This window comes from Athene noctua, chromosome 14, assembly GCF_965140245.1.
Source record: "Athene noctua chromosome 14, bAthNoc1.hap1.1, whole genome shotgun sequence".
NCBI lineage: Eukaryota > Metazoa > Chordata > Aves > Strigiformes > Strigidae > Athene > Athene noctua.
The window spans coordinates 20,796,176-20,822,472 of NC_134050.1; the positions used below are offsets into that span (position 1 = coordinate 20,796,176).

Here is a 26,297-nt window from a genome sequence, read left to right on the forward strand (position 1 = left end):
GTGGAGAACCAGGAACATGACTAAATGAGCACTGATTATTGTATCTCAACCTCAGTATTTGTCTATCTTGTGTAAGGTGTTTAATAATCTTGGACTGCATCTAGATTATCTGAGGTATCCTTCTGTAATAGAAGAATGAAATTAGTAGATGACAGCTTCAAAACAGGTAGATATGAATTTGTAAGGAGTCGCTCTGAAGTGAGGATCATGTTAAACTGTATTGGAGATGCTAGGAGGTTAAACTCAAAGAAGAAAAATCTGTCAGGGTCTACTAAGGTCGTAAGTAACAACTCTTGACTCTGGGACTCTCTAGGTTGCAGCTTAGCAGAAAGAATATAAGTGGGGAGTGTCATTCTTCCCTGTCTTTGTTCTCTGAAAGTGCATTATTGGTTACCCCCGGGATAAATCCAGTTACAGTTGAGTTTTTGTTCTGATCCAATATGATAGTCCTTGTGTTCAGATAATAGCAAGCACAAGAATTGGCTTTTTTATAGGTCACAAATTTTGTCTTGCACAATAATACTTATTGTGAAACTTAAATAATTTGCCCTAGTGTAGTCATTTAAATGACTTGCTAGGGTGAGACTGCTGGTTATGTTTAATGAAAAGACTTTGGTTTATGTAAACCTTGTTGAATTTGTATTGCAGGACATGTTCTTTAAGTATACATGGAATAACTTTTTGCATACTCAAGTAGAAATCTGTATTGCATTGATTCTTGCAAGTCCTCTTGAAAGCACAGAAAATGGCACAATTACAGATCAGGATTCCACTGGGGACAATCTCTTACTGAAACATGTAAGTTGTGGGTTTTTTGGGATCTCTTGAATTTCCCTGTCTCCAGGCTATTGTAGCAGTTATTTTTACCTAAAATATGCCCCAATTTTACTTTATGTATAGAATGAACAGGAATGTTTTTCTGTTTTTTTCTTAAAATGTCAGTTCAGGGTGTTTAAACCTGAAAGTGCACAGAGGATTCCTGCTGCCCCAAATTGAGCATGTGTGCAGAGCTGCAAATGTTTATTTTCCTTGAAGGAGAAGTTCCTCTTATTTTTAGCAATTAAAATTGTTATTTCAGTAGCTTAATGCTACTACAACTCAGCATCTATAAAGAGAAGTAGAATTGATGTAGGTTTAGTTTTTAGGTTTCTGGTTGGGATAGGACTGCTGCTCCTGAACTTTAAACCCTTTAATGAATGTGTTTATCCTGAACCTGAAACTAGTTGTCTTGTAAGACTTTAGTATTTGTTAAAATCAACTGTAAAATGCATAACAGTGTTCCGCTTTGCTGCTAAGTACATTTTGCTTTTTTGGTAGCTCTTCCTTAAGTGCCAATTAATAGAACGAATACTTGAAGCATGGGACATGAATGAGAAGAAACAGTGAGTAACTAGTTTTCTCATTGCCTGCAACTGTCTACATAAGACTTGAATTGTGAAATGTATGTATGACCAATTCATAAGTGATCTGACCAGTTCCAGAAACATTCGTATGTTAATATTTGGATTAAAGCTTTCTCTCATACCACTTTTTGGTAGCATTCTAATGCTTTTTCCCATGACCATTTGAGAATACAAGCTTGTCATTCTTGCCATATATAAGATATTACTATGATCTTTAAAGTCTACCCATCTTCAAGTATAGAAACATACCATAAGTTTTGAGAGGACAGGAAATACTTTTCTCCAGTGAGCAGTTGAAAGTTATTTATGACTTTGAGCAGTAAAAGCCAAGTCCTCAGCAATGGAATACCTTCTCAAAGTATGTGTTTGTGAAAGGGTGGAAGTTTCAAGTAGCTAATGTTGGCTGAAACTGTTCATAGCAGGAGAAAAAAAAAAACACACTCTTCACCTGAGGTGGTAAAACAGCTCATAAGTTTGGCTCTGGAGGTACTGAACGGTAAATGTAAGCTCTAACTTGTCAAAACACTGAATTAGCTGACTGGGATAGTGTTGCTGGTTTGGTGTATTACTTGAGAGAGTTCTGCTCCCCAAAATACTTCTGTTCCTGTTTGTGAATTGGATAGTAAACACATGGCTAATGCAACTGACCTGAAGATAAGGATGTTGAAGCAGGTGAAGAGGGTGGTACAAAGAAAGGGAGTGTGACTTCATTTATCTGTAGAAGACATGCTCTCCCAAATGTCTTCTATTTTATATTGCATTCTTCCGAGGTAATAGAGAACTGCCATTATCAGCAGTTAGACTCATAGGAGAGGAATATGGGAGGCTATTTTCATAGATCTGAGCTAAAGCTGTTCTTCGGTTGGATAAGAATTTTCTTGATCCAGTGCTTACCATGTGGGTGAATTAAATAGTCTCCTGTTTGCAAATACTACTGCAGAAAATATTGTAAACCTTAGACTTTGCTTTTACCTGAAGAGGATTTATTTATTTATTTGTGAGAAACAAGCAGACTGTTGTAAGTAATTCACCCCTTTATGCAATTTTGTACAGGTATGACTCCAAATATAAAAGATAAGTCTTAAAGATAATCTAAAGGTATTTTTAGTTTAGCTGCTTCAGGATTTTTTTTTTTAATGCTTTTGTATTCTGTCATTTATTTTGACCAGCTGTAGAAGCTTGAGGGTGACTGCTTTCTGTTAAAAATCTGACATAATAAAAAGCTGTTTGATTTACTGGGATTAATAAGAATTTGCTAACTAGACTTTTTGCCTAGGCAATGCCAAGTCAGTCCACTGTGGTAAATACAAGTGCTCTTTATGGCATATCCTGTATTAGAAATGATAACTTTTGCCATCATCACATGCTGCTTGTTTTGAATGTATTTTGTTACCTAAGCAGTCATGGAATTAAGACTGGAATCTCTCAATTTGTTCCTGTAAACAATGTGATATGTTTCATTCATGACATCTTGCATTGACATAACATAATTTCAGTGACCTTGTGTTAGATGATGATGGTGGAAAATCAAGTAGTGTGATTTGTATTTGCATAACATAAGCTACTTCCCAAACTGCTGCCACTTTATAGAGATTTCAGTCAAGTTCATGGGAGGTTTGTCTGGCCAACTGAGTGGATCTTTCTTGATTTTTATTTTATTTTATTTTTTTTTAATTTTAAAAAAGCACAAAACCTTGAAAAGCTGGCACAGCAGCTGTCTCTGGCTTGCAGCTAAATGCTAGAAATTCCGTCCAAGTTGGCTCTCACTTTAGCTTTTTTGGTCAGACCTTTGGTTTTAGGATGCAACTCTTCTGCTTAAGAACACCTACACTGTTTGTCTTGTGTAACTTCTTGACTCTGGAGTGCCTTGTAATAAAATATAGTAGCACAGTTGCTCTGAGTGTGGACAGTTGAATTCCCTTTGTCTCTTGCAGGGCTGAAGGAGGAAGACGACATGGCTATATGGGTCATCTGACAAGGATAGCAAACTGTATTGTGCATAGTACGGATAAGGGGCCAAACAGTACACTAGTCCAACAGCTCATTAAAGGTAATGCTAATGGTCTTAAGCTTGTCTTCATGGCTTTTGTTATTCATTCCCTCAAAATTTGATCAAACTTTAAAGGCAGTGGTTGGATAAGAGAAGAAAATATAGATTACTTCTGATACATTCAATTTAAAACCAGCCATCTTTAAACAAACATAGGCTTAAGTCTTTTTTTCCAAACAGTATCAAAGCTCCCTGAAATAAAGTGAAGAGATGCCGACCTACCTAATTTGGACTTGTTTGCTAGATGAAGTAATCCTTATGGATTTAGGAGGATGTCTATGTTCTTTGTAGTATTTCTGGTAGAGCAGAAAAGACCAATTAAAAATTAAGTGATGCTCTGTTGTCAGTAGTATTGAATTGGGGGTTTTTTTTGTTTCTATGCTAGAGCTTCCAGAGGAGGTCAGAGAGCGATGGGAGACATTCTGCACAAGCTCTTTAGGAGAAACTAACAAGAGGAATACAGTGGACCTGGTAAGTAGTGATGAGTAAGGTATAAAAATTGCTGCTTTTTGCTTGGGCCCTAGTTTTATTTTTGTCAGCAGCACAGTCTTCCCAGCTACCATGTACTTGTGTCAACAAGTAGCTTTAGGTGCTGAGCTATGGAACTGATAATTCTTTGGTTTTCAGCTAAAGCCATATCATTAATGTTTTGTATGGAAATCTTGCGGTAGTTCAGTTTGTGTAGCTCATCCCAGACAATTGTCAAGGAGGAAGATTTCATTTCAGCTTCAAGTTAGTGTCCTTGAAGGCTCCTGTCTGCTTGAAGAGTGCAAACTAAAGCTGCAGGAGCTGGTGTTAATTGATTTATCTACAGTATGTAAATGAGCCTATGCAAGTTTAATAGGAAAATTCTGCCTGCATCCCACTGCGTATGTTACTGACCTTGCTTAAGCTAAATAACTTTGCATACTGTTGTTGTGCCTCTGTCATTTCTTCTGCAACAGCAGTAGTGATTATACTTTTTTCTGAAAGTTAAACTTAAGTAGAAGTGTGAAGAGGTTTTATGTAGTCATGTTAAACATACATTTTAAGAATAATTGCTTGGACACTTTAAGTAGAGGCTGTTTCTAATGTCAACAGATGGATCAATGAATTTTAATATACCTCACTTCTCCAGGAATGCAGTGCTTTGCACATGGCTTCATTAACTTTTGCTGGTGCTATGTGAATTGGGCTATAAGACCTAAATTTGCTATTTCAACATAATATAGCAACTGGAACATAATGCTGACATGTGTGTGGCAATAGAAGCAGTAGGAAATTAATCTGAAATTGTGCAACTTGTGGACAGGACCAAATGATGTACAGATAGTATTTTTTGCATGAGCCTGTGAATGAAAAGAAGTTCATCATGCTTGTAGAATGATATTTTCCTATTGCTAGAAACTACTTCTTTGTCAAGGCCAAGAGAAGAGTCATCTAAAGAGGCAGAATTTTAAGCTGATTTATAAATAATAACATTTTGATTAGCTCTTCAGATATGTAATCATTTACTTGGACGTACTTGATCTAACAACAGTGTAACCTCATTTAAAACATATCTCCAAACTCCACACTATTCAGTTGAATAGAAGTACAGAGCATTAAAACAAATTCTTGTATCTAAAATGCCATCTGGAAAATACTGTCTTTGAATTTCTAAAATTATAGGCTTTGTTTCTTCTTGCATGATCAATTTTCATGAGCCTTCGACTAGCATTTAGTGCAAAGATAAACAGTAATGGACAGTACAGTGTGGTGCAAGAGATACTAAAAGACAGATCTCATAGAAAACTCAGCTTGGTTTTACTGAGTCAGGTTTAAGTTAGTTATTTTATGGACGTATCCTGAAAGCACAGCGCCACAGTATTTCTTTCCAGTCATACTGTCCCCCAATAGCCTACTTTTGATCTATGTTTTGGTCTCCATAGACCTGTCCTTTCCATCTATAAACCTGGACGATTTGGCATGGCTTGGTGTTTGAGCTCTTCTGTAAGTTGATGAAAGCATCCTGGGGTAAAACAATAGCTATTGGAACTAATGTTTATACCTGAAAAGTTATATACCTGATTTAAAGTGTGGATTTTCGGTGTCCCCAGAGCAAGATCTTAAGCACACCTTCCTTAATTTTTTTTATGGATTAGCCTTATACTTACTGCTTGGGTAGATGAGTAGACTTACTTGGTTCAGTGTTTTCCTGTCCTACACAAGCTGTTGAGCAGAATCTAGTCATGGTATATGACATAATCTTTATGTGTATGCATACTGTTATGATGTGAAGTTCATTTAAAGATATGCAAATTGGCTAGCTGTGTGAAGGTTATGGAAAGAACTGCTCTGTGAGTGCTTTCAATGCCTCAGGCATTTTGAGCTCAGAGAGCTCTCTGTTGGTATAATGGATGGAACCAAGGTGGGTAGTCCTAGGCTCCCATGTGTAATGAACTGCTTGTGCAGCCATGAGATTCTTTTGAGCTGTTTTGCATCAGGGTTGTTGATTGTGAATCTATCAACACTTTATCCCTTCCATTCTCTTTCTCCCTCTTTAGGCTCTTCTGTCTTTCTAACAAGTTCTTGTTAGGTTTTCTAAAACAACAATAACTGCAGGCTTAGAAGTGGCTGTGTAGCAGAACTATCTCAGAATTTCCCCCAAGCACTTTACAGGAAGCTTATTTCTGTTTTCCTACTACTAATTGTCCTTGTAGAAGGTAGGCAGTACTTCACTAAGCCTATCTACTTATGCTTACCATGCTGAAGATTCAACAAATGTGGAGTAATTGTTCATTTTCTCTTTAGATGAGGTGTGGTGGTACAGTGAAGAATGCTATACAATTTGTAATACTAGGTTTGTACAAGAGACTTTGTATAACATAAGTAGTGTCTCCTTATGGCATCCTTCCAACATGAGTCATGATATTGAATATTTGTGGGATATACTTAAAGACTAGGTGAGGAGAATATACCTCCCTTAAACCTAAAAATGAGTCTACAGGACAAATTGTTCATGGTTGCCTTAAAAATCACCATGTAGTTCCTTTTTCTTAAAGAAGATCCCTCTCAATATTACCAGAAAATGTCACACATTAGAATGAATTATTTGTGAAAAGTGCCTGTTCTGTGTGTTAGTGTTAGAAAGCAACTGCTCTGAACAGTGAGGAAAGGAACTGCTGGAATTTGCAGTGGTCATTCCTACTCCCTTCCCTGGCATAATTCCACCTTTTATTTATTAGGGTGGAGTAATGCTAATTTCTTCTTTCAGGTTTATACTTTAACTACAGCAGCTGTCAGAAAGCAAGAGAAGTAACTCTTGTATCTTTAGGCCTTATGTCCTGGTGGTTCCCAAAGGGAGAGTTTGGAGAAGACACTTCTGTCTAAGAGTCCTGAGCTTGTTTCTGTTACAGCAGTAAGGGCAGGATTTCTACTGGGGATTAACATGTTTGTTAATAGTAACTAAAACTAAAGAAACAACTTCATACTTGGTTTTGGGTATCTTCCCCTGACAAGTTGTAGTTGTATTACATTCTGTCCTCTCAAAATGTGCCCATGTGAGGGGGGCAGTATCAGGGGCAGCTGAGGTTGTGATATGGTATGCCGTATGATTACCTTGAAGTGTGCAGACTTTGCAAGAACATTGATATCACAGCTCTTCTCCAGACACAACAAGCCCAGAGATTTTTTTGGTGCGTTACTATTCTTCTTGCTTATTGGCAGTTTTAGTGTTGATAGGTCAGGAATTCACTAACTTGAAAGTCAGGGTATCTCTAGTATGCAAATTGCAGTGCAGGGCTCAATGGTAGATGTGCAAGAATAAAGCACTCTCAATTAGATTTTTTTTTTTAAAATAATTGTTATGCTAACAGAGGAAAAGTATAAAAGCACAATATACTTCAGGTAACAACTTTCTTCATCTCTCTCTTGCACTTGTGTCCTGACTGTAGCATTGTCCTGTGATATTTATGGGAGCACAGAAAGGTGTTTGTCTTGTCTGAAACCTTGTATGTGTTTCAGTACACCTTTTGTACAGACTTGTATTTTCTTGAAAAAATGAAAAGAATCCATGAACCACTTGACTTCACTTGAGAATCTGTAATATGAAGTTCTAGGGGTGTGTAGAATAATACATTATATTATAGGGCAGTATAAAGTTTGTCATTTGTAGATTGGCTTTATACTAGGGATCCTACATGGAGGATGAAATCTTAGGGTCAACTGTCACTACTGTTACTTTAGCTAATTGCTGTCCCAGCTAAAATTACTTTTGGAGTGCTGTTCTGATTGAAGATAAGTACCTCCAAGAACATGTTGCTTAGATAGTACTGTCACTGAACAAACTATTCCCACTAGTTCTATGTCAGATCATCAAAAAAATCTATTTTTTCAAGGATAGGGTTTAAAACAGCAGTTGCTGTGGCAACAACTGCATTTGTTTCTGCAAGTACATGTTGGTTACAGATTTCTGAAGTTTGATTCTTTTGTCTCTTTGTAAATACTGTAGATACCCAAGACTGTTTCCCTTTGATTTTTATATATTTTACATATAGGAAAGGAGGAGGATCTCTTTTGGTGACTGCTAATTCACTTGCTATTCAATGTATTTCATGCTGTACAAAGACAAGATGCAAGTTTTGTATCATTTTGACTTAGCTGTCAGCCATAGGACTGGCTTTTTAATGTTAAATAGTCATTCTGAAGTAGTCAAAAGCTTTGGCTCTTTTGGGGACATCTAATATTCATATATGTGTTAATGCTATTAAAATATTTCAGGGATTGTTTATGTGGTATAGGAGTTGGGAAAACTGAAGAGAATTCAGTTTCTTGTTTCTCGATATGAAACTGAAGATTCACCAGATAGTGTGAGTATACTTGAGTAGCTGTGGTACACTAAATGACTCAATTCTTTTGTGTAGGTTACTACCTGCCACATTCATTCTTCCAGTGATGATGAAATTGACTTTAAAGAAACTGGTTTCTCACAGGATTCCTCTTTGCAGCAGGTGAGTTGAATTCTTTTAAAGGCATGGGTTGCTCTTTCTGTAAAAATAAGTAATTTTTAAAAATCAGTGGAACTTGTATTTTTGACCACAGGCAAATCCAAATCTAGAAAGTTTAAAATAAAACCTAGACGTGTGCATGCCCCCAACTGTGTCTTAGCAAACCCAAGGGTATGATTTTTAACATGTCACAGTGTCTTGGTGTGCCTTCCAGTTTTTAGACTTTGATCACACTGTGTATGCAGATCTCTACTCATTATGCCTAAGAACACATTTGATATGCCAGCTCTCTGGCTAAGTTGAACACAGTTTCTGTGTTAACTTGAGTTTTTACTAGATGTACAGGTTTGAAATGGTGGCTTCTAATTGTGTTTTCTGGCAAATGTGATTGCTCTGAAAGCAAGTATAGGTTTCTGTTTGGTTTTGCTAATTAATAGATAGATTTTTTTTTAAATGTTGACCTTTATTTTGATGAAAAAACAAGGAGGATTGACTATTTGTTGTCACAAGCTTTTAGTTTTTGGCAAAATTTTGAACTCTGCAGCTGTCAAACAATATAAATTAAGAGTTAAGTATGCTCCTGTGACAGGTGGTATCTAGCAACTCGAATGTTTAACTTTATAGACCCTTGATACCTGGCAAGTGTACATAGCCAAATCTTCCTGAACTAAATTTCCAGTGGAGTAATCACTTATTTTTAAATCTAGTGTATGCTTTTTGACAACTCATGTTTCAAAGATAATTATTTATTTGGTTTAATGAAAAAAAAAATTGAGAATCCCTAGGGAATTTTCATATCAACCACCCTAAAAGCTTAAGTCAAAACTGTGTCCACCTTGAAGTGTTAATGCTTTCATAGCTGACTAATTGATAATGATACAGTGTTTAATATGGTTATGGTATTAGAGTATTTTCGGTGATGTGTGATGATGGAGACATTGGTGCCATTATGAAGGACAACATTTCTGTAATAGTGGTGGTGAAAGAGTGGGAGCTATGCGGCACAAGACTGCTAATAAATTTCTTACATGGAACACATTACTTAGTCTGGGTTATTAACCCAAATCTTTCAGCTCCCCCTAACAGCTGTAACTACTTAGTCTAAGACCGGCTTTGCTACTTTCTGCATCTTACTATAGTTTTTATAAAAAGTAATTGCTTGTCTAAGTTTGAATTGTGGCTGGTGGCTCACCATTTATTTAAGAATCTGATGTATTTTTATCTAATACAGTGATTTTTGTGGTTGTAAGGTGCACCTGATGACTACAAACTTATTAAGTTGGGTGCTATCTGTAGTAGCTGTAGTGAGAAAGTAAGATCTTCAAATATCTGTGCTTTTCATGCATCTTCTTAGTGACCTGCTGTGCCTAAGCAATCCCAGCAGTTCCTGCTAGTTAATCTGGAGAAATGCAGATGGTCCAGTGCTTTTTTCAAGTTTGTCACCACCTTCTTAATCTTTTTTTTTTTCTAAGCTAGTGAAATACAGTTTCTAAAGTATCCAGTGAGGAGAACATGATACTAGACAAGATTAATAACTAGACTCTGATGGGAAATGCATTGAAATGGCCTAAAGCATTCTTCAGCTGCATGAATTAGTTCATAAAGATGCCTCTGGCTTTAGCTAGAATACCCAGGTCTAGATCAGTAGTTGAAGGAAGAAACAGAAGGGGATTTCCAAAATTCAAGTGGACTCATTAGGAAATGGATAAGGGAGTGAAATACAAAGAAGCCTATTGATCTTTGGTTTATTTTCATCAAATTGAACTTCTGCCTGTGCAGAATTACATTCGCTACGACTTCTTTCTTCTGGCATCCAAATTTAGTTTGATACTGTTTTCTTTTAACAAAGACCTTTTGCTCCAGAAGGGAAGGTTTCTTTTTTCCCCCCTTCTTACTCACAAATGCTTTTTATGTAAGTTTCTGAATAACACTTCAAAACTGACATCTTTGAAGAAGTGTTCCATCACCTAGTTCCGAGTTGTAAAGTTTCTCATGACAGCGGTGTTTAATGTGCTGTCTTGCTGTGGCTCTGGAAACTTTTATTCCAGGAAATCATTGTTGTTCTGTTCTCCACCAACTTAGTACCACTTTTTGTCTCTCTTAAGCATACTGAAAATATATTAGACAAAAGGCTAGAACTGTCTAGGCTCTGAGATACACTAGCAGTTTATAACTGTATTTTGTATACTTGTTATCACTACATCAAAATTGTCTATAAGATTTCCCATTCGTTTCATAACTAGCTGATGTCATAAACCTCGTCTAAATTTTCTTTTTATCCTGGTGAGTGGTGCTTTTAATGGTTGCACCTTTTGTACAAGTCTGTTGAACTCCTTTATTTTTCTTTCCCATGGAGGTAATCACTAATGTGCACTTTTTAATATCTGTAATAGTGAAAATACTGTACTGGAAAGGCAAGCTCAGTAACTGGTGTAAAACAGAGTAATTATTTCATAGGGAGGACACTCAGTAATTGATGATCCACCAGTGTAATATTGATACACTAATTGTGTATCAAATCCCGAAGTTTTTAAGAACTATCAGGTTTTTTTAATTTTAGGATCAAAATGTAAGAGTTCTTGCTTTGGCCTGGCTTAGTATAGTGACCCATGAAATATGAGGGTTTTTCAGACCCACTCCTAGCCCTCATAGGGTCTTTGCTGTATATCTCATCCTTCTGTATCTCCTTTCTTCTTCCTTCAGTTTTCATAATGTCTTAATCCAAACTTGCTTTTTTTTGACCATTCTCTTGTTTTCTTTCCATATTCACTTTGTTCAGCTTTACCACCTTCTTCAAAGGTTTTGCCTATATACTGTGTCCCTTTAGCTACCTGGGCAAGAAACCAAGAGAGTTGATGTGACAGCTGTATTTTCTAGAATATCTTAGCATTGGCTGACTTTACACATTGAAATAACACTATTAAAAGTTCCTAGAGAATGCGTGATAATTTATTTCTGGCAAATAAGGGACAAAAGCTATTGTTATGGATGAGAGAAAATGCCCATGTGTACCTTAATGTGGATATACCCATCTGCTGGCAGCTGACACTGGCTTCTTTATTTAAAAAAAAAAAAAGCACAGCTGAGTCAGTATCCCTGCATTGTGATGTAAAATGTTCAATAGTTTCCTTCTTGTAGGTGTTGAATATATGCTGCTGATGTGTGTGCCTCTGATATTGCTAGTGATAACTACATGATAAATATGCAACTGTGCTTGTGTCCGTACCTAATGTACTTTTCTGGTTCTTAAAATTTATAGCTTCATGTTATTTTGAACAAAGACAACTTTTTATCTAGTATACTGTGTTGTTTCACTGGGTTTTTTGGGGTGCATTTTGAAAGGTGCTGATTAACATATAGTTAAACTAGAGATTTAACTTTCTTATTGAGAGCTGTTCTTAGACTGGCTTTCAAGTCAATAAATATAAGTAGGTGTGTAGTCAGCATTACCATTTAAAAGTCAACAGTTTAGACAAATCCTTTTCCTGTCTTTTTATGTGTAGATTAGGGAGACTTTTATTTCTTTGGAGCAAAATGGGCAAATAGGATTTAGAGTATTATTAGAATCATTATATCACTGTCGTTGGTCCTGGGGTTGCCAGGCCTTTTCTGATTATCAGATGCAACAAATGACGTCCAATTTTATTGACCAGTTTGGCTTCAACGATGAGAAGTTTGCTGATCAAGATGACATCGGCAAGTGAGTATAATGTTATACTGGCTTTGACTATAGTCTCGGGAATTTCCTTTCTTATTGTGTATTGGTTTTGCTGATGATAAAGACAAGCCCTCTACTAATGCAAGGCAGTTGCCAATCAGTTCTGTCTTTTTGTACTATCTCTGTGTATTGATAGAAGCCTCCCTGAACGGTTTAGAGAGGAAAGCAAAGCTTCTATTTCTGGTGACCTGGCTGTACCAACATGAGAACACAATGCTTGTGAATAAATAACTAAATTATAACTCTGCTTTTGAGAGCTATGTCTGTCCAGTGACATGGCGTTGCTGGGGGCACTTTCACTTTCTCTGTGCCTCAGTGATGGGTGTGTTTTTTTTGTTTTGCCCCCTGCTGAATCTATGTACCAGACCAGATAAATAGCTTTACTCTTAATTTTTCCTGGAAAATATGACAGGAACAACACATGAGTGTAGGGGACAGTAAGGGAGGGATCGTTAATTTACCTTTGTTTGCAAGGTCAAGGCAGTTAAGACTCCCTACAAATAGGGTAAGTGATGAGGAAATGAGAACAGTCTTGGTCAGGTGAAAAAAAACCCACCACAACAAAAACACCCAGCACAAAAACTGTTCTCTTTCTTCAGTTCTAATTATACTGATGCTATAATGGAGCAGGGAAAGAATGGGTGTTCTTGCTGAAAATAGTTATTTCAATTTTTGTAATAATTCATGGCTTGGGATGCAAGAACATGCAGGTAAGAGTAAAAACTGTTACTTGAAGATAGTTTCTAGAAGGATAAAATACAATAAAATGTCTCAGTGCTCTTCTGTAAGACAATGACTGTTTTAAACTGAAAGAGGGGAGATTTAGATTAGATCTAAGGAAGAAATTCTTCCCTGTGAGGGGGTGAGGCCCTGGCACAGGCTGCCCAGAGAAGCTGTGGCTGCCCCCTCCCTGGAAGGGTTCAAGGCCAGGTCAGACGGGGCTTTGGGCAACCTGGGCTAGTGGAAGGTGTCCCTGCCCATGGCAGGGGGGTGGGACTGGGTGATCTTTAAGGTCCCTTCCAAACCAAACCAGTCTGTGATTCTGTGTTTAGTAAGTGATAGTTGTCTGAAGCTTGCATGTGCATCTAGGAAGTATTGCTGTCTTTCTACACTACATGCTCTGCTGAGATTATAGGTTAAAATATAATGGGAGAGGAAGCAATTCAGGATACTCTGTTAGAAGCAAGTGGACTTTGTCAAGGACAGGAGTTGGAATTCTTTTAAGATTGTGCCTTTGGTAGTCTTGGTGGAAAGATGACTACTTGTGTAAGCAGATCTCTTGAGATTTGTGATAGGTATCCTGATGATGTATTTGTGAGTTGAATTAAACTGCAGATGAAGTTACTTAAGTGTTGCCTTTTGTGCAAGAATTAATTACAGTTTAAATTACCAGTTTACTGTTGTACAGTAATTCAGATGGTAACTTGCACAGTAATTGAGTCACACTTAAAACTTATGTTCCTTTAGACAACTTACCTTGTTCCCTACTTTATAATGCAATGAGGATTAGAGGAAGAGGTCATATGTGCTCTGTGTGACTATAGAAAGAATATATTAACTCTTCCTGTTTCTCTTTGCTTTCCCATGAGATTTAGTTTGCCTAATGCTATTTCTAGTCTAAGATATATTTATAATTACTTTAGTGAAACTGCTTAGTAGCTTAATATGGGAAGATCTGTAAAGCCTAATATTTACTGTGCAGTTTGGAAAAAAAATTCAGTGAATTGTTTAAAAAAAAAAAAAAACTTAATTTTTTTTCTTTAGGAAACAGAAGTTGATACTACTACTTTTTCACTTTCTCTCTTCCTGATGAGAAGGTCCTTCTATAGCATGGTGAAATCAGTTAGAAGGTATAAAAACTGTAGGATTTTGAGCTGTATCATGGTAGACTATAGTCAGATTAGGCATTCTTTAGGACTACTTCTTTTCCAGTGCATAAGAGTACAGTATTTGAGATTTGCTTTATAATTTCAGTTATGCTTGCTTAACTTCAGTGAGACTTGTTGCATCTTCACAGCTAACTATAGGGTAGATATGACATTGTTTTGTATTTTTGTTTAAAATATTTCCCAGTTAAAAAAAATCATGTGAATGCCAGGCCTCCTTAATGTGGAATTTGTCTGTTTTATGTTGGTAACTTTCTCTTTATTCTTTTATATTATTATTGGAAAATGAGAAACCGAAGAGAAATGAAATGCCTTCATGTCATAACACAACATCTTGTTTATTGCATACATCTGCTTTTTTTGTAGTGTTTCTTTTGATCGGGTCTCAGACATCAACTTTACCCTCAATACAAATGAAAGTGTAAGTATGTATTCCTGTGCTATCAGGAGAATTACTGGCTCTTAAACTTCGGTGTGACCCCATGGTTTGGTGGTGGTTGTTACATTTACTCCTTTGTGTAATCTTTGGAATATAACTACTTCTTGTATCATGAGACTTTCTAATTGGAAGACACTATAGTTGTTTGTGATTGGTATTAAACAGAATTGCTTCTAATTTGTGTGTCCAGGTTCAAGAACAGGCTTGGATCTGATTTGTGCATGTTGCATACTTGTGTTTTATAAGTAGAAGCTATTTCTGTCTTTCAGTGAGATTGCAGTGACAGGGAAGTAAGGACAGAGACTTTAGCCATAAATATTATTTGTTAGTTGAGGTGAAGTGAACCCCTCTACAGAAGATAAAGCTGGAGTGCTTAGTAGTCTGTTATCTGAAAAGCTCTTCAATGTCATTCCTGCATGACTTTGTTAAGCACGATGGAAACCTCCAGCTGTTCTTTGATGGTCCACTCAACTTTTTAGTAGCTGAGTAAAGCAAACACCACTGAATATTTTCTTGACAAGCTTTGAGTTGTTAAGACATTCTGGTTTTCTGCTGCTTTTAAAGAAATACTTTTCCCCCACTGGTTTAAGATTCTCTTCATAATAGTCATATATATAGTGTGGCCAGCAGGACTAAGGATGCGATTGGGCCCCTCACTACAACAAAGACATTGAGGTGCCGGAACATGTCCAATTAAGAGCAACAAAGCTGGTGAAGGGTCTGGAGCACAAGTCCTGTGAGGAGCAGCTGAGGGAACTGGGGTCATTTAGCCTGGAGAAAAGGAGGTTGAGTTCACTCCTTCCTGCCCCTTCACAGGAGAAAAATGAATCAGAAGGCTCAGGCATGGAGATGAGGACAGGGTTACAGTCGCAGGCAAAAGAGGCTTGTTAAGGAAAGAAAACAAGAACATCACTAACTCAAACACTAAGAAAACCAACACTTGACAGTGGGACAGTGAGAAGTGTTACCATATCTTAACAACACCTCCCGTCCCTCCCTTCTTCCAGGACTTGGTTTTGTTCCTGATATTTCTCCAGCGGTGCAGGGGATGGGGGGGTGCAGTCAGTCTGCTGCTTCTTCCTGCAAGGGAGGGGGGCAGCACTCCTCTGCGTTCTTCCCCTGCTCCATGTGTGTCCCGCTCACAGGAGACAGTCCCCCACAAACTCTCCTTCGTGACTCCTCCCCACGGGGTACATTCTGCCTGAGATGCTCCGGCGTGGGTCACCTCCACGTGTTGCAGTCCTCCCAGTGCCAAACTACAACTGCGGGGGCTGCTTCTCCCCACAGAGTCCCAGGGGTCCCCCACAGGCCCCAGGCAGATCTCTGTTCCTCCAGTGAGCTCTGTGGATGTCGGGGGGTGCCCCTGCAGTCTCACCATGGGATACAGGGGAGCGTCTGCTCCAGTCCACTTCCTCCTTCCTTCCACTGACCTCGGTGTTCACTTAAGTGAGGATGAGTTACAGTAAGGACAAAGTTCCCCAACCCCCTCTCAGGTTCCCCTTCTTAAATATGTTATCGCAGAGATGCAGCCACCATTGCTAAATGTCTTGGCCTTGGCCAGAGGGGATCTGACCTGAAGCTGGGGGAGCTTCGAGAAGCTTCTCACAGGGGCCACCTCTGTAGCCCCCTCCCCTGCTGCCAAAACCCCACCACAGAAAGCCAGCACAGGAGGTTGTAGCAAGGTGGGTGTTGGTCTCTTCTCTCAAGTAACAAGCGGTATGACAAGAAGAAATGGCCTCAAGTTGCACCAGGGGAGGTTTAAGTTGGATGTTAGGAAAAATTTCTTCACCAAAAGGTTTGTCAAGCACTGGAACAGGCTGCCCAGGGAAGTGGTTGAGTTGCCATCCCTGGAGGTGTTTAAAAGACCAGTAGATGTGATGCTTAGTAAGGGACGTGATTTAGTGGTGGTCTTGGCAGTGTTAGGTTAAAGGTTGGACTTGATGACTTTAAGGGTCTTTTCCAACCTAAAGGATTCTGTATTTTCAAACGTTTACTAATGTAAGTAGAATGATTAATCATAAACAGATTTTATACATTTGCTGTATTTAGGGTAATATAGCCTTGTTTGAGGCATGCTGTAAGGAGCGGATACAGCAGTTCGATGATGGGGGCTCTGATGAAGAAGACATTTGGGAAGAAAAACATATTGCATTTACACCAGAATCCCAGAGGCGTTCCAGGTAAGAAATGTGTTTTTCATCCAAAGAGCAGTGTAGTTAGCCCTCAGTACTGAGCGTGTCTTCAGGTTGACTGTTAGCACAGGCTGTCCAGCACAACTAGCTACTGCATTATGTGGAGAAATGAGCAGAGAGATGGCTTTAATGTCTGTCTTCCACCCATAATTTGCAGAAGATGGCAACAACTGCTCTGCCTACTCAGCTCTTCCTGCACTTTAGCTGTTGTAGTTCAGGTATTTTGTGCTGTTTATTCTTCTAATTTAAACCTGCTCAGCCATTCTTGGCTTGGACAAGGCAGTCCAGCTCCACACCTCTGTAGACCTTGCTCTCTTCTCTACACTACCAGTAGTGTGTTGTGGACAAAACTGCATAGGAAGCTGCACTGAGGGGAAGGAGCATCTCTGAGCTGTGCAGCATCCACTGATATCTACTGATTTTGTCTGAGGGTGGTCTTGGCTTTTCTGACCTTCTTGTGGCTTGAGTCGCAAACCTGATCTCTTTTTCCCTTGTCAGCTTTGAAATGTGTGTTGCTGTAAGAAAATCAATTATTTTGTGTGATGGTGTTGTGGTTACTTAATGTGATGTGTTTCAGGGACATCCTTACCTTCTCACATTACCTTGCTTTTTGTGTTGTTTGTGCTCAAGGGGAAGAGAGAGATGCCCATAGGTTTTCAAGTATGCATGTAGTTAAAGATGATGGACTGGAATACAGTTGGGGAGACTTTAAAATAGATTTGTTAGATTTTAAAATAAAACAAGCTATATCTTGTTATATTGGTGTTGATGAGTTTTGTATTTCATCGATTTGGTCTGTTGTGAAGAGACCAAATAGATCCAACAATCTCTGTACACAGATCTGGTTCCTTACTTTCTGTTTCTGCTCCCTTTTGCATGGCAGAAGTAAAAATAATCTTTGTCCTTTACTTGCAAATGGGGGGAAAAGGCTAGCCTCTTCATGTGATCCAGTGAAAAAAACCTTAAACCTTCTTTTTTAGAGAGAAATAAGGGCAATATAACAAATTATACTTCAGTTAATCTGTCAGAAATTACAGCTGTTGTAATTCTCTTTAGCCTCAAACTCTCATTTCACTGTGCTCAGGGTCTGATACTAAACAGAGAATGTATACTATCTCTTTGTATTTTAAGTTCGGGCAGTACAGACAGCGAAGAAAGTACAGATTCTGAAGAAGAGGATGGGACAAAACAAGACTTGTTTGAATCACACACCAATACAGAGGACAAAATGGAAGTAGACCTAAGTGAACGTACGTAGCTTTTCTTCCAGCTGCTTTGAGTTATAGAAAAGTGTTTGATCTAGTAGTCTTATTTTTGCAGGAGTCTTCCTCATTTGCTGTTTTTATTTCATCTTAATAAAGTAGTCTTTCCCCCTGTAAAGACTGCTTGCAATAGAGCATGCAAATGTTGAGAAGTTTGAATCCTAACATGTCTTGAATCAAGTTACTTAGTCTCTCTCATGTTTCTGCTCCTCAAGAGGAAAAAAGGGAGGAATAATCAGAAAGGATGAAATGTAATCATTTATACATCTTGAATGCTTGCAAAACAAATAAATTGTAAATCTTCCAAACTAAAATACAGTTATTTTTACTGGAAGCCTTTCAGATCAACTTTTAATCTAACAAAGCTCTTTCAAGACTTCCTACAGATGCTAAGTGAATTTGTATTGGTCTGGTTCATGTGTGATGAAAGATGTGCATCAGTAGACTCTCATGTGAAAACTTAACTGATTGGTTTAAAAGTTTTCACGTTCAAGTCACAGTAGACTAAGCTGGCTTTAGTTAAACTGGCAATATCTGTAGGTAAAAGCCCTGTGTTTATCTAGACTGTAAGGAATTAAATTAAAATAGAAGGAAAAGTTAAGGGTTTTCTTTTCTTTTGTCAGATTGGTGTCGTTGGCATCTGTGTGTCAAACAAGTTTTGATCCATGTGGGTCTCCTCCCATATCTGCCTGGGTTGGAATTTCTAATTGCTAGTCAGAGCTTCCTTTTCAGCCTGTTTTTTTGTATGTAAGTGTTAATGAAAAACATGTTTCCCTTGGGTAGGTGAAGTATTTTGAATTGACCTATCCTAAATTAGATGCTGTTAAGTCACAGTTGCTCCAAAATCTAAAATCCCAATAAATATTTTAAGTTGTAAAAAGCCTTAAACTTTTCTGAAATTTAGCAGTGGTGTTAGTGCATGAGAAATGTAGAGACTGCCCATACCTAAGTTTACATGCTCATTTTCAATGTTCAGAAAAATGTATGTAGGAAAGTGAAAAAGGAATGAAAAGTCTTAAGATTTTTTTTTATTATTGCTATAGAAATTTAGTTTTGAAAAACTGTAACAAATGTTCATGTTAGTTTAGAGTGGGATTATACTTGTGATTTAGTATGGCTTATTGTTTTTGTTCTTCAGATAAGCTATATTGATTTTTAGCAGAATACTTGTGAGTTACTGTTTTGCAAATTCTGCCTTATTAGCAGAATTTCCCATTTAGGGGAATGCATTCATTTTTCAACAGTATATAGGAGATTCTTCTGCATGTGCTTTAAAGTCTAGTTATGAATGTTGCTGTTCCTTTTGGAATTTACGTATAGAGAACCAGCGTGTTAGGCATATGTGCGTTCATGTTCTTTATTTAAATTTGTTCTTAATGAACTTGTTGATGATTTTTCAGCACCAAACTGGTCAGCTAACTTTGATGTACCCATGGAGACTGCACATGGTGCCAACCTGGATTCTGTTGGGTCTGATGTGTGGAGTACAGAAGAACCTATGCCAGCAAAAGAAACTGGCTGGGCTTCCTTTTCTGAGTTCACGTCCTCTCTGAGGTAAGAATGTTAACGATTCAGGGCAAGTTCTTCACTACTAAATGTAATGGCAGCTGCCATTTGGTTTCTTTGGGGTGTCCATCTCTACCTCAGCCTGTGTTGGTAGTGTTCTGGTGGAATACAAGGTGTGTAGTGTCTGAAGGGCCCCATGTGTTTGTAACAATGTCTTTGTATGATCTACCTCATGGCAGGCTTTTGCAGCTGGGTGGATCCTAGTATGTCACTGTTTTAGAGGGTTTTTAAGGAATATTTGGGTTCTTTAATATTGGTCCCTGACCGTAATTTGGCTGTGAAATAAGTTGTTTATTTTTTTTTAGTGTAGACTGAACCTAGTGAAGGAAGGGTGGAATGTAAACTGTTGAATGTAAAGGTCGTAAGACCTCGATGATTCTGTTTCATGGATGTTATAAAACAAATAGGTTTGAGGTTTTGGATTTTGTTGTTTATTTGGTTTTGGTTTTTTTTAAACTTGCACAGTTATGCAGCTGTGGTATCTAGCTTAGGCAGTTCTGCACTATTTTGAGAATGCCTGAGATAGAATTTCCTTTCTTGGCTTGAACTCTAGATAAAAAAATAACTGAAGTCCTCTGTGTAAGTACCTAATCATATAGATGTAAATTTTTGAGTTGTCAAATACTCTCATTCAAGAATTGAGTTCTCCTGCAGTCAGGAGACTCTTCCTTTTATACATCTGGCTCTCAGTTGTCTGTCTGGGCATTAAACAGCTCAGATATAAAAGTATTATTTTTCCAGCATAAACCACTATATTGTTTCATGCTTTTTGTTTGTATTTCTGTTTTATTCTGTTACTCAGAAATGTTTCTAAAGCTTTTTTAACTTTGTGTTTGAAGCTCAAAAGATTCCTTAAGAAGTAATTCTCCTGTGGAAATGGAAACAAACACAGACCCAATTGATCCCTTGAGTGCAAATGCAACTGCTCTTCCAGCACAGCTAGAGGGTAAGCACACTGCATTCAGAAATGCTAACAGATTGATTTTAAGAGTGTCACCTGAGAAAGACATCCCTGAACTTTAGGTTTCCAGAGACCTCTCATCTGGCTCTGCTGCTGTTACGACAAGTAATGAAAACGACTTGTCAAAGAATTACTGGACTATTAAAAATAGTTTTCTATTTAAAACAAGAGCCAGTGTTACTGTTACCTCTAAAAATCCTGCACATCATGAACAGAAAATCATTACAAAGCAGCTAAGTGTGTTCTGTTAGAGAATCCCACCTGTGCCAGCACTTGGTTAGCCGGGCTGATGCCAGAGCAGAGTCATAGCCTCTGGTCTTTTCCTATGTGGCAGTAGGCCAGTAGCCTCAATGTGTTCAGATGTCCCCTTCCTGCTTACTCCTTTCCAAGTTACCTTCACTGTGCATACACTAATTCTTTCTTCTACATGTATGAACTAGTTGAAGGCAAAACATGCGAATTATGTTTTTGTGTATATTACTAACAGACAGAACAAGAAGTGCAGATGAGAAGTCCAGGGAAACTGGAATTCCCAAAGGCTTCTCTGCACTTGGAAACTTACTGTCAAATTTGCCCTGCATGGGCTTGTGTAATGAATTTGGCTGTACAGAAAAATAATACATCACTCTAATCCTACTAAGAGTCCTCTTCAGCCAAAGATGTTGCAGTAACCATTGTAAATCTAAATCACTAAGTGGCTTGCAAAATGGAGAAAAAAAAAAAGTTACAGAATGTGACTTAAGCCATCTGTAAGAAGTACTTATGCTCTATATATGTGTATAGTGGGAGTTGCAGAAAGGTGACTTTCTCTGTAAGGAAGAATTCAGGAAGCATATGAAACTGCAAAAATAGTGTTCTGGTTATATTGGCTTGTGTTCTTGCTGATGAAATAGAAACATAACCAGCCATGTACTAAATGACTTCTATATATCTAGCCCCAGGAAGTGTTGCTATGGAGGCCAGCTCAGATGGAGAGGATGATGCAGAAAATGCAGACAAGGTAACTGAAACAGTAATGAATGGCAGCATGAAGGAGACACTGAGCCTTACTGTAGATGCTAAAACTGAAACAGCTGTTTTCAAAAGGTGAGCATACCTGTTTGTTTGTCTTCCCACCCTTGTAACATAAGCACTATTATAAGCACTGGAAACTTATTAGTGGAAGACTGACACAACTTTTGACCCTTATGCATGTTATTGTGAGATTTTATGTGCAGTTAATCTTTTAACATGTTAGTTGCATGTCAGAGTTAAGCTTTTTAGATTTTGCACATACTGTTAGATTTGGATTGGACTCTCATCCAGGAGGATGGAGGACAGAAGTTGAAAGCCAGCCAGGCACTGCTCTTGAGAGTAACTCGGAGACATTTGGGGTGATCACTCCTGGTATAGGTGGTGGTGTCAAATCCATTCTGGACTGCAGGTGGCACATAGAATAAGTATCAAATCTTTGTGTAGGGAAACAGAGGCTACAAACAGCTTGACCTGCAAAAATAGTTTTATTTTTATTAATAGAAGCTGGTGTGTCATGCCCCCCTCATCCTTCTCCCCACCCTGATCTTGACAAATCAGAACATACTACTAGCACTTTGGCATGCAGCTCTCTTTTAGAAAAAATTCCTGGTATCTGTCCCTATTCGCACTTTAAATATTAATAAGCAATTGTTCGTATGTCTTGAAAGTTGCTTTAAAAAATCCCAGTTCATTTCAGTAAAAAAAACTTCCCAGTGTTAGTCCTTACTAACCCTTCTTTTAAATTCATCTAACTTTGCTTTTAGTGGTGGTAGATTTTTGATTGTTCAGGAATTGAAACGTAACAGCTTTCAGTCACTCTTGCTTCCATCCTTTTGGTTATTGAAGCAATAAACAACAACTCGAACCTCTTTTGATACATGTCTTAACATTGATCTTTTTCAGTATTGTGGAGGAAGCATTTATGGCTGCACACTGCTTAAATCAAATGTCATTGTTAGAGGGATTCAGCCAAAACAGTTTAGAGGAGGATTGTGACTCAGTGCAGACTTTTGTGGCATGGAACCATAGTGCTGTGCTAACTTTAAGTGATACATCTACTCTCCAGTTTATTCTGTATTTTGGGGAACTCTTTTATATGGTCTACACTCCTATTGTGTTATGTGTCTACAGTTGAATTTAGTTATCCATGGTGTTTTTACACATCTCTTTAAACTGCTTTAGTTCACACACACTTTAAAGTTCTGTAACTTCTGATACTGATGCAAAGACTAACATAAGGAGGCAGCATGCGGTGACAGTTCCTGCTAGCCTTCATGGAATTATCTGCTTGAGCTGTGGAGTGAGCACTTCAATTCTTGTAGGTGAAAGGACACAGAGGTACAAAGGGAAGCAATATCACAGAATTGCCCAGGTCAGAAAGGACCTCAGAAGATTATCTGGCCCAACCTTTTGTGGGAAAGGGAGCCCATATGAGATTATCTAGCACTCTGCCCATGAAAACCTCTGGCAATGGGAACTCTGGGATCTTCATTTGGAAAGGAGAGATTAAGGAAATGTAGAAGGAGGCTGAAAGGTGAGGTCTTGAATACAGACACTATTCTGTGGTAGAGTTGTGTCGTCTCATACTGAGTCAGTGCTCACATGCCTGTCTTTAAACCAACTTCTAAATATGCCAAGCAACAAATGGGAGAGAAAAGTAGTATTTAATTTGAAATAATGTCTAAAACAATGCTTGGAAAAAAAGCCTAGATTAAGGGACAACTAGAGTAGTGAGAGGAGATCCTACTCTGGCCTGTGTACCTGGGTCTGGAAGCATCCGCTTTGCCAAGTTTTATATATGTTTCTGCCAACAGAAAACTGATAATGTTGAAATTAATGTTGGAGGAGAAGCATTATAATAAGCACAGTAGTTTAATTTGTGGAAGGCTGCAAAGGATGAAAATGTGCTTTCTGAAATTAGTTCTAAATGGAGAAGGGAAGAATGATAGCAGAGACTACCCCTTAAAAAAAAAAATAGGCCATTTCTGATGGTGACAACTATTTTATTTTGAACAAATACAAAGAGTATCAAGGAAAATGAGATGGGGAGATCAGATGGAGAAAACTAGACTTAATGAGAGATTGCTATGCAAAAGAATTATTTTTACAGGCTGTGCAGATAAAAGGAGGCATGGAAGGAAAGAGGAGGATTCATTGGAATTTGAAGGATCCACTGAAAGGAGAACTGTAAGGATAGGAAGAAAAATCAGCGGAGGAGAACGGCTTTAAAATGTTTCTGACTTGTTGCATAAATAGATTTGTTGCCACAGAGGTATAAGATTGTCTATTTCAGAGCTACCTTATAACTATCTCTTGCAGGTATATGGTCAAATTTGTAATTTATGCACTTGTAATGGTGTGGCTGAGGTGGGAGAAGGTGGAATAAAGGCAGAAAAGCTTTGATTTAGAAGCAAAACACAAGTACTTGTTTGCTAATAACTTTTGAGGCTGCCTAGTTACATGGTAATGTCTTCCTGGGAGTGTACTGCTTTTTTACTGAACTATGATTTTTATCTCTGAGAGCAAGTTCATGAAAAAGGTGGGGCTGCAGTCTTCGTGGTGCATAACCCATACGTTGTATTTCACTGCAGAGTTATTAGGGAGTTTAATAAAGATGGTGATGAGTTAATGATTCTGCTGATATGTTTCATGGACAGACTTTTATTAATGCCAGTTTTTGAGGGAATCTTGAATTTCTTTTATACTTTCTTCCATTTGTGCATACTTCTGGCTTCAGAGTGTTGAAATCCTATCGGTATGTATAGTAAAGGATCATGACTGTGACTGCTACCACTTCAGACTTCACACACATTCCTCATTTCCTTTCTGATCTTACTTGTAATCACTGTATTTCCTGACCTTTTATCCAGTCAAGTTTTAATGCACATAAACACTGGTGCATTATTAGCTGTTTGTAAAGTCTAGAGCCATGTGCTTGATCTTCATGTTGCAATCATAACTTAAAATCCATTTGCATGTGAAATATGGACCTGTCTCCCAATTTTCTCCTGTTGCCTGCAATTTCCCTGTAAGAAAAATTAAATAACTCTTTCCTTTTTTTTAAGTGAGGAAGGAAGATTGTCTACCTCGCAGGATGCTTCGTGTAAATATGTAGTAGAAGAGAATGCAGAGGTTGCAGAAGAGGCTCCTTCAGCTCTGCAGCCTCCTAACAGCAGTCCAGAGCAGAGGTAATTGTGTTCAAGAATGCTTTCAATCCTCTAAATAGCAGTTTGCATTTTTTTCTGATAGGATTGATATAAAGAGATTAATGAATTCCTGTTAGTTATCAGCTCAGTCTAAACATGTGCTTGCATCTATTTTATAAAATTCTCACAAGTTATACTTTCTGTTGATTCTAGACTCTAGAGTTGTCAGAAATATATTTGCCTTGTACTGTTTGTCTTGCAGGGCCCTGTAGATGTTCCCATTCTGGTTTGTGATATGTTATCAAATTAGAATAGTGAATTGGAAAATTATGATAAAAAACAATTAGGGGAATATGTTTGACTTTTCTCTGAAAACACATAAGTCTACCATCGTTTTCATTCTGTATTCTATACTGCAGAATAGTTTGGGGGGAGTCTACTCGTGCAGCTGTATGGAAAGGAAATAGTGCCTTAAGTCATGCTTGTTTGATTGTGAATCAGTCATTTCCATCCTTGTCTTCATCAGGCATTAATCTGAATACTTGTAGATTTGGAGAAGATTTTTCAAAGTACATTAAGTAATTTGTTTCAGATAAGACTTGTCTAAAATATGGAGCAGCCTGGATTGCTTAGCGTACTTATTGGAGGAAAGAAAAGACATTTTTGTCAGCTTGGCTACTAGTGCAGCTTTAGAGAATTGTAATTCAAGATACAATTCTGAGGGGTCTACCACCAGAGAAAGCTGCTCTTGTATAAATTTATTTCTCAAATTGTAGGTTAATATTGCTTTCTCAAAAAAAAAAAGGCATTTGACAGTATTTCTCCTGTTTTATTTCCTATTGAAATACTTGTTTGTTTGGGGTTTTTTTACTGCCAAGTTACAATGGTATGGAAACACAGGACCAGCTCTTAAGTCTAGTATGGATTCACCAAAATCAAATGCACATAGGGTGACATGAATCACCAAATGTTAGAAATGTTTCATGCAGATGTTACATATGAGCTAGTTTCTAGACTTTAGTCAGAGCAGGATTTATCTTTATCTTAAAAGCCTAAAACAAAGAAGAACTTAAAGTAGATGAAAAGATTTCTACCCTTGAAGGTAGTATTCAGTGAAGACCTTACTCTGGAACTTAGTTGTTCATAAGTACTTTAAAATTAATATTTAGGCAAGAGTTTACTGGTTTCCTAGCAGAACTAATAGCTTGTTCAACATTGGGTACAATCCCACAGGCTTGATTGGTGTTAAGGCAAAGCATGGTATGTTGCTGTTTGTTTTAGAAGTAATTCAGGGGTGCCTGGAGAAAATCTGTGCTATCTCAAAGAAAACCTTCATAAAAGGAAAACCTTAATGTGTATTTACTAAACCTTGACTAATCCATAGGCTCTGCTCCTCTTGTAGGGCAGGGCTGGGGGGGGGGCAGAGCTGTGCATCCTACCACTGTGTTGGGGAGCTGAGGATGTTCTGAACAGGAGCATGCTCTGAAGGGAGAGAGGATTTTGCTTAAAATCAATTCTAAGAGTCACTTTTACCTTGCAGTATGAACAGGGGTATGGTTCTGGAAATCAGAATTCAGAATATGTAATATACACACATATTTTTTCTGAATCAGTATTTAACTAGCTTTAGTAGTTTAAAAGCTGTTGTGTTTCTTGACTTTAATAGATTTTAAACTATTGTAGAAAAACATGG

The 26,297-nt window shown here is 37.9% G+C and overlaps 1 protein-coding gene across 4 annotated transcripts in view; it reads left to right on the forward strand.

Moving 5' to 3' along the window:
• PPP6R3 (protein phosphatase 6 regulatory subunit 3) overlaps nucleotides 1-26,297 on the forward strand; it is a 70,930-nt gene that overhangs the window by 36,141 nt on the left and 8,492 nt on the right. Inside the window, exons 13-26 of one of the 4 annotated variants that reach the window (XM_074918448.1) lie at nucleotides 649-798; nucleotides 1,318-1,382; nucleotides 3,338-3,453; nucleotides 3,839-3,924; nucleotides 8,337-8,423; nucleotides 12,023-12,120; nucleotides 14,391-14,445; nucleotides 16,513-16,643; nucleotides 17,787-17,905; nucleotides 19,318-19,471; nucleotides 20,323-20,429; nucleotides 21,380-21,530; nucleotides 24,196-24,213; nucleotides 24,524-24,646. In XM_074918448.1, the coding sequence (XP_074774549.1) occupies nucleotides 649-798; nucleotides 1,318-1,382; nucleotides 3,338-3,453; nucleotides 3,839-3,924; nucleotides 8,337-8,423; nucleotides 12,023-12,120; nucleotides 14,391-14,445; nucleotides 16,513-16,643; nucleotides 17,787-17,905; nucleotides 19,318-19,471; nucleotides 20,323-20,429; nucleotides 21,380-21,530; nucleotides 24,196-24,213; nucleotides 24,524-24,646 (1,460 nt within the window). The remainder of the gene's footprint in view (nucleotides 1-648; nucleotides 799-1,317; nucleotides 1,383-3,337; nucleotides 3,454-3,838; nucleotides 3,925-8,336; nucleotides 8,424-12,022; nucleotides 12,121-14,390; nucleotides 14,446-16,512; nucleotides 16,644-17,786; nucleotides 17,906-19,317; nucleotides 19,472-20,322; nucleotides 20,430-21,379; nucleotides 21,531-24,195; nucleotides 24,214-24,523; nucleotides 24,647-26,297) is intronic. The other 3 variants (XM_074918450.1, XM_074918449.1, XM_074918452.1) reach the window with 3 other exon arrangements.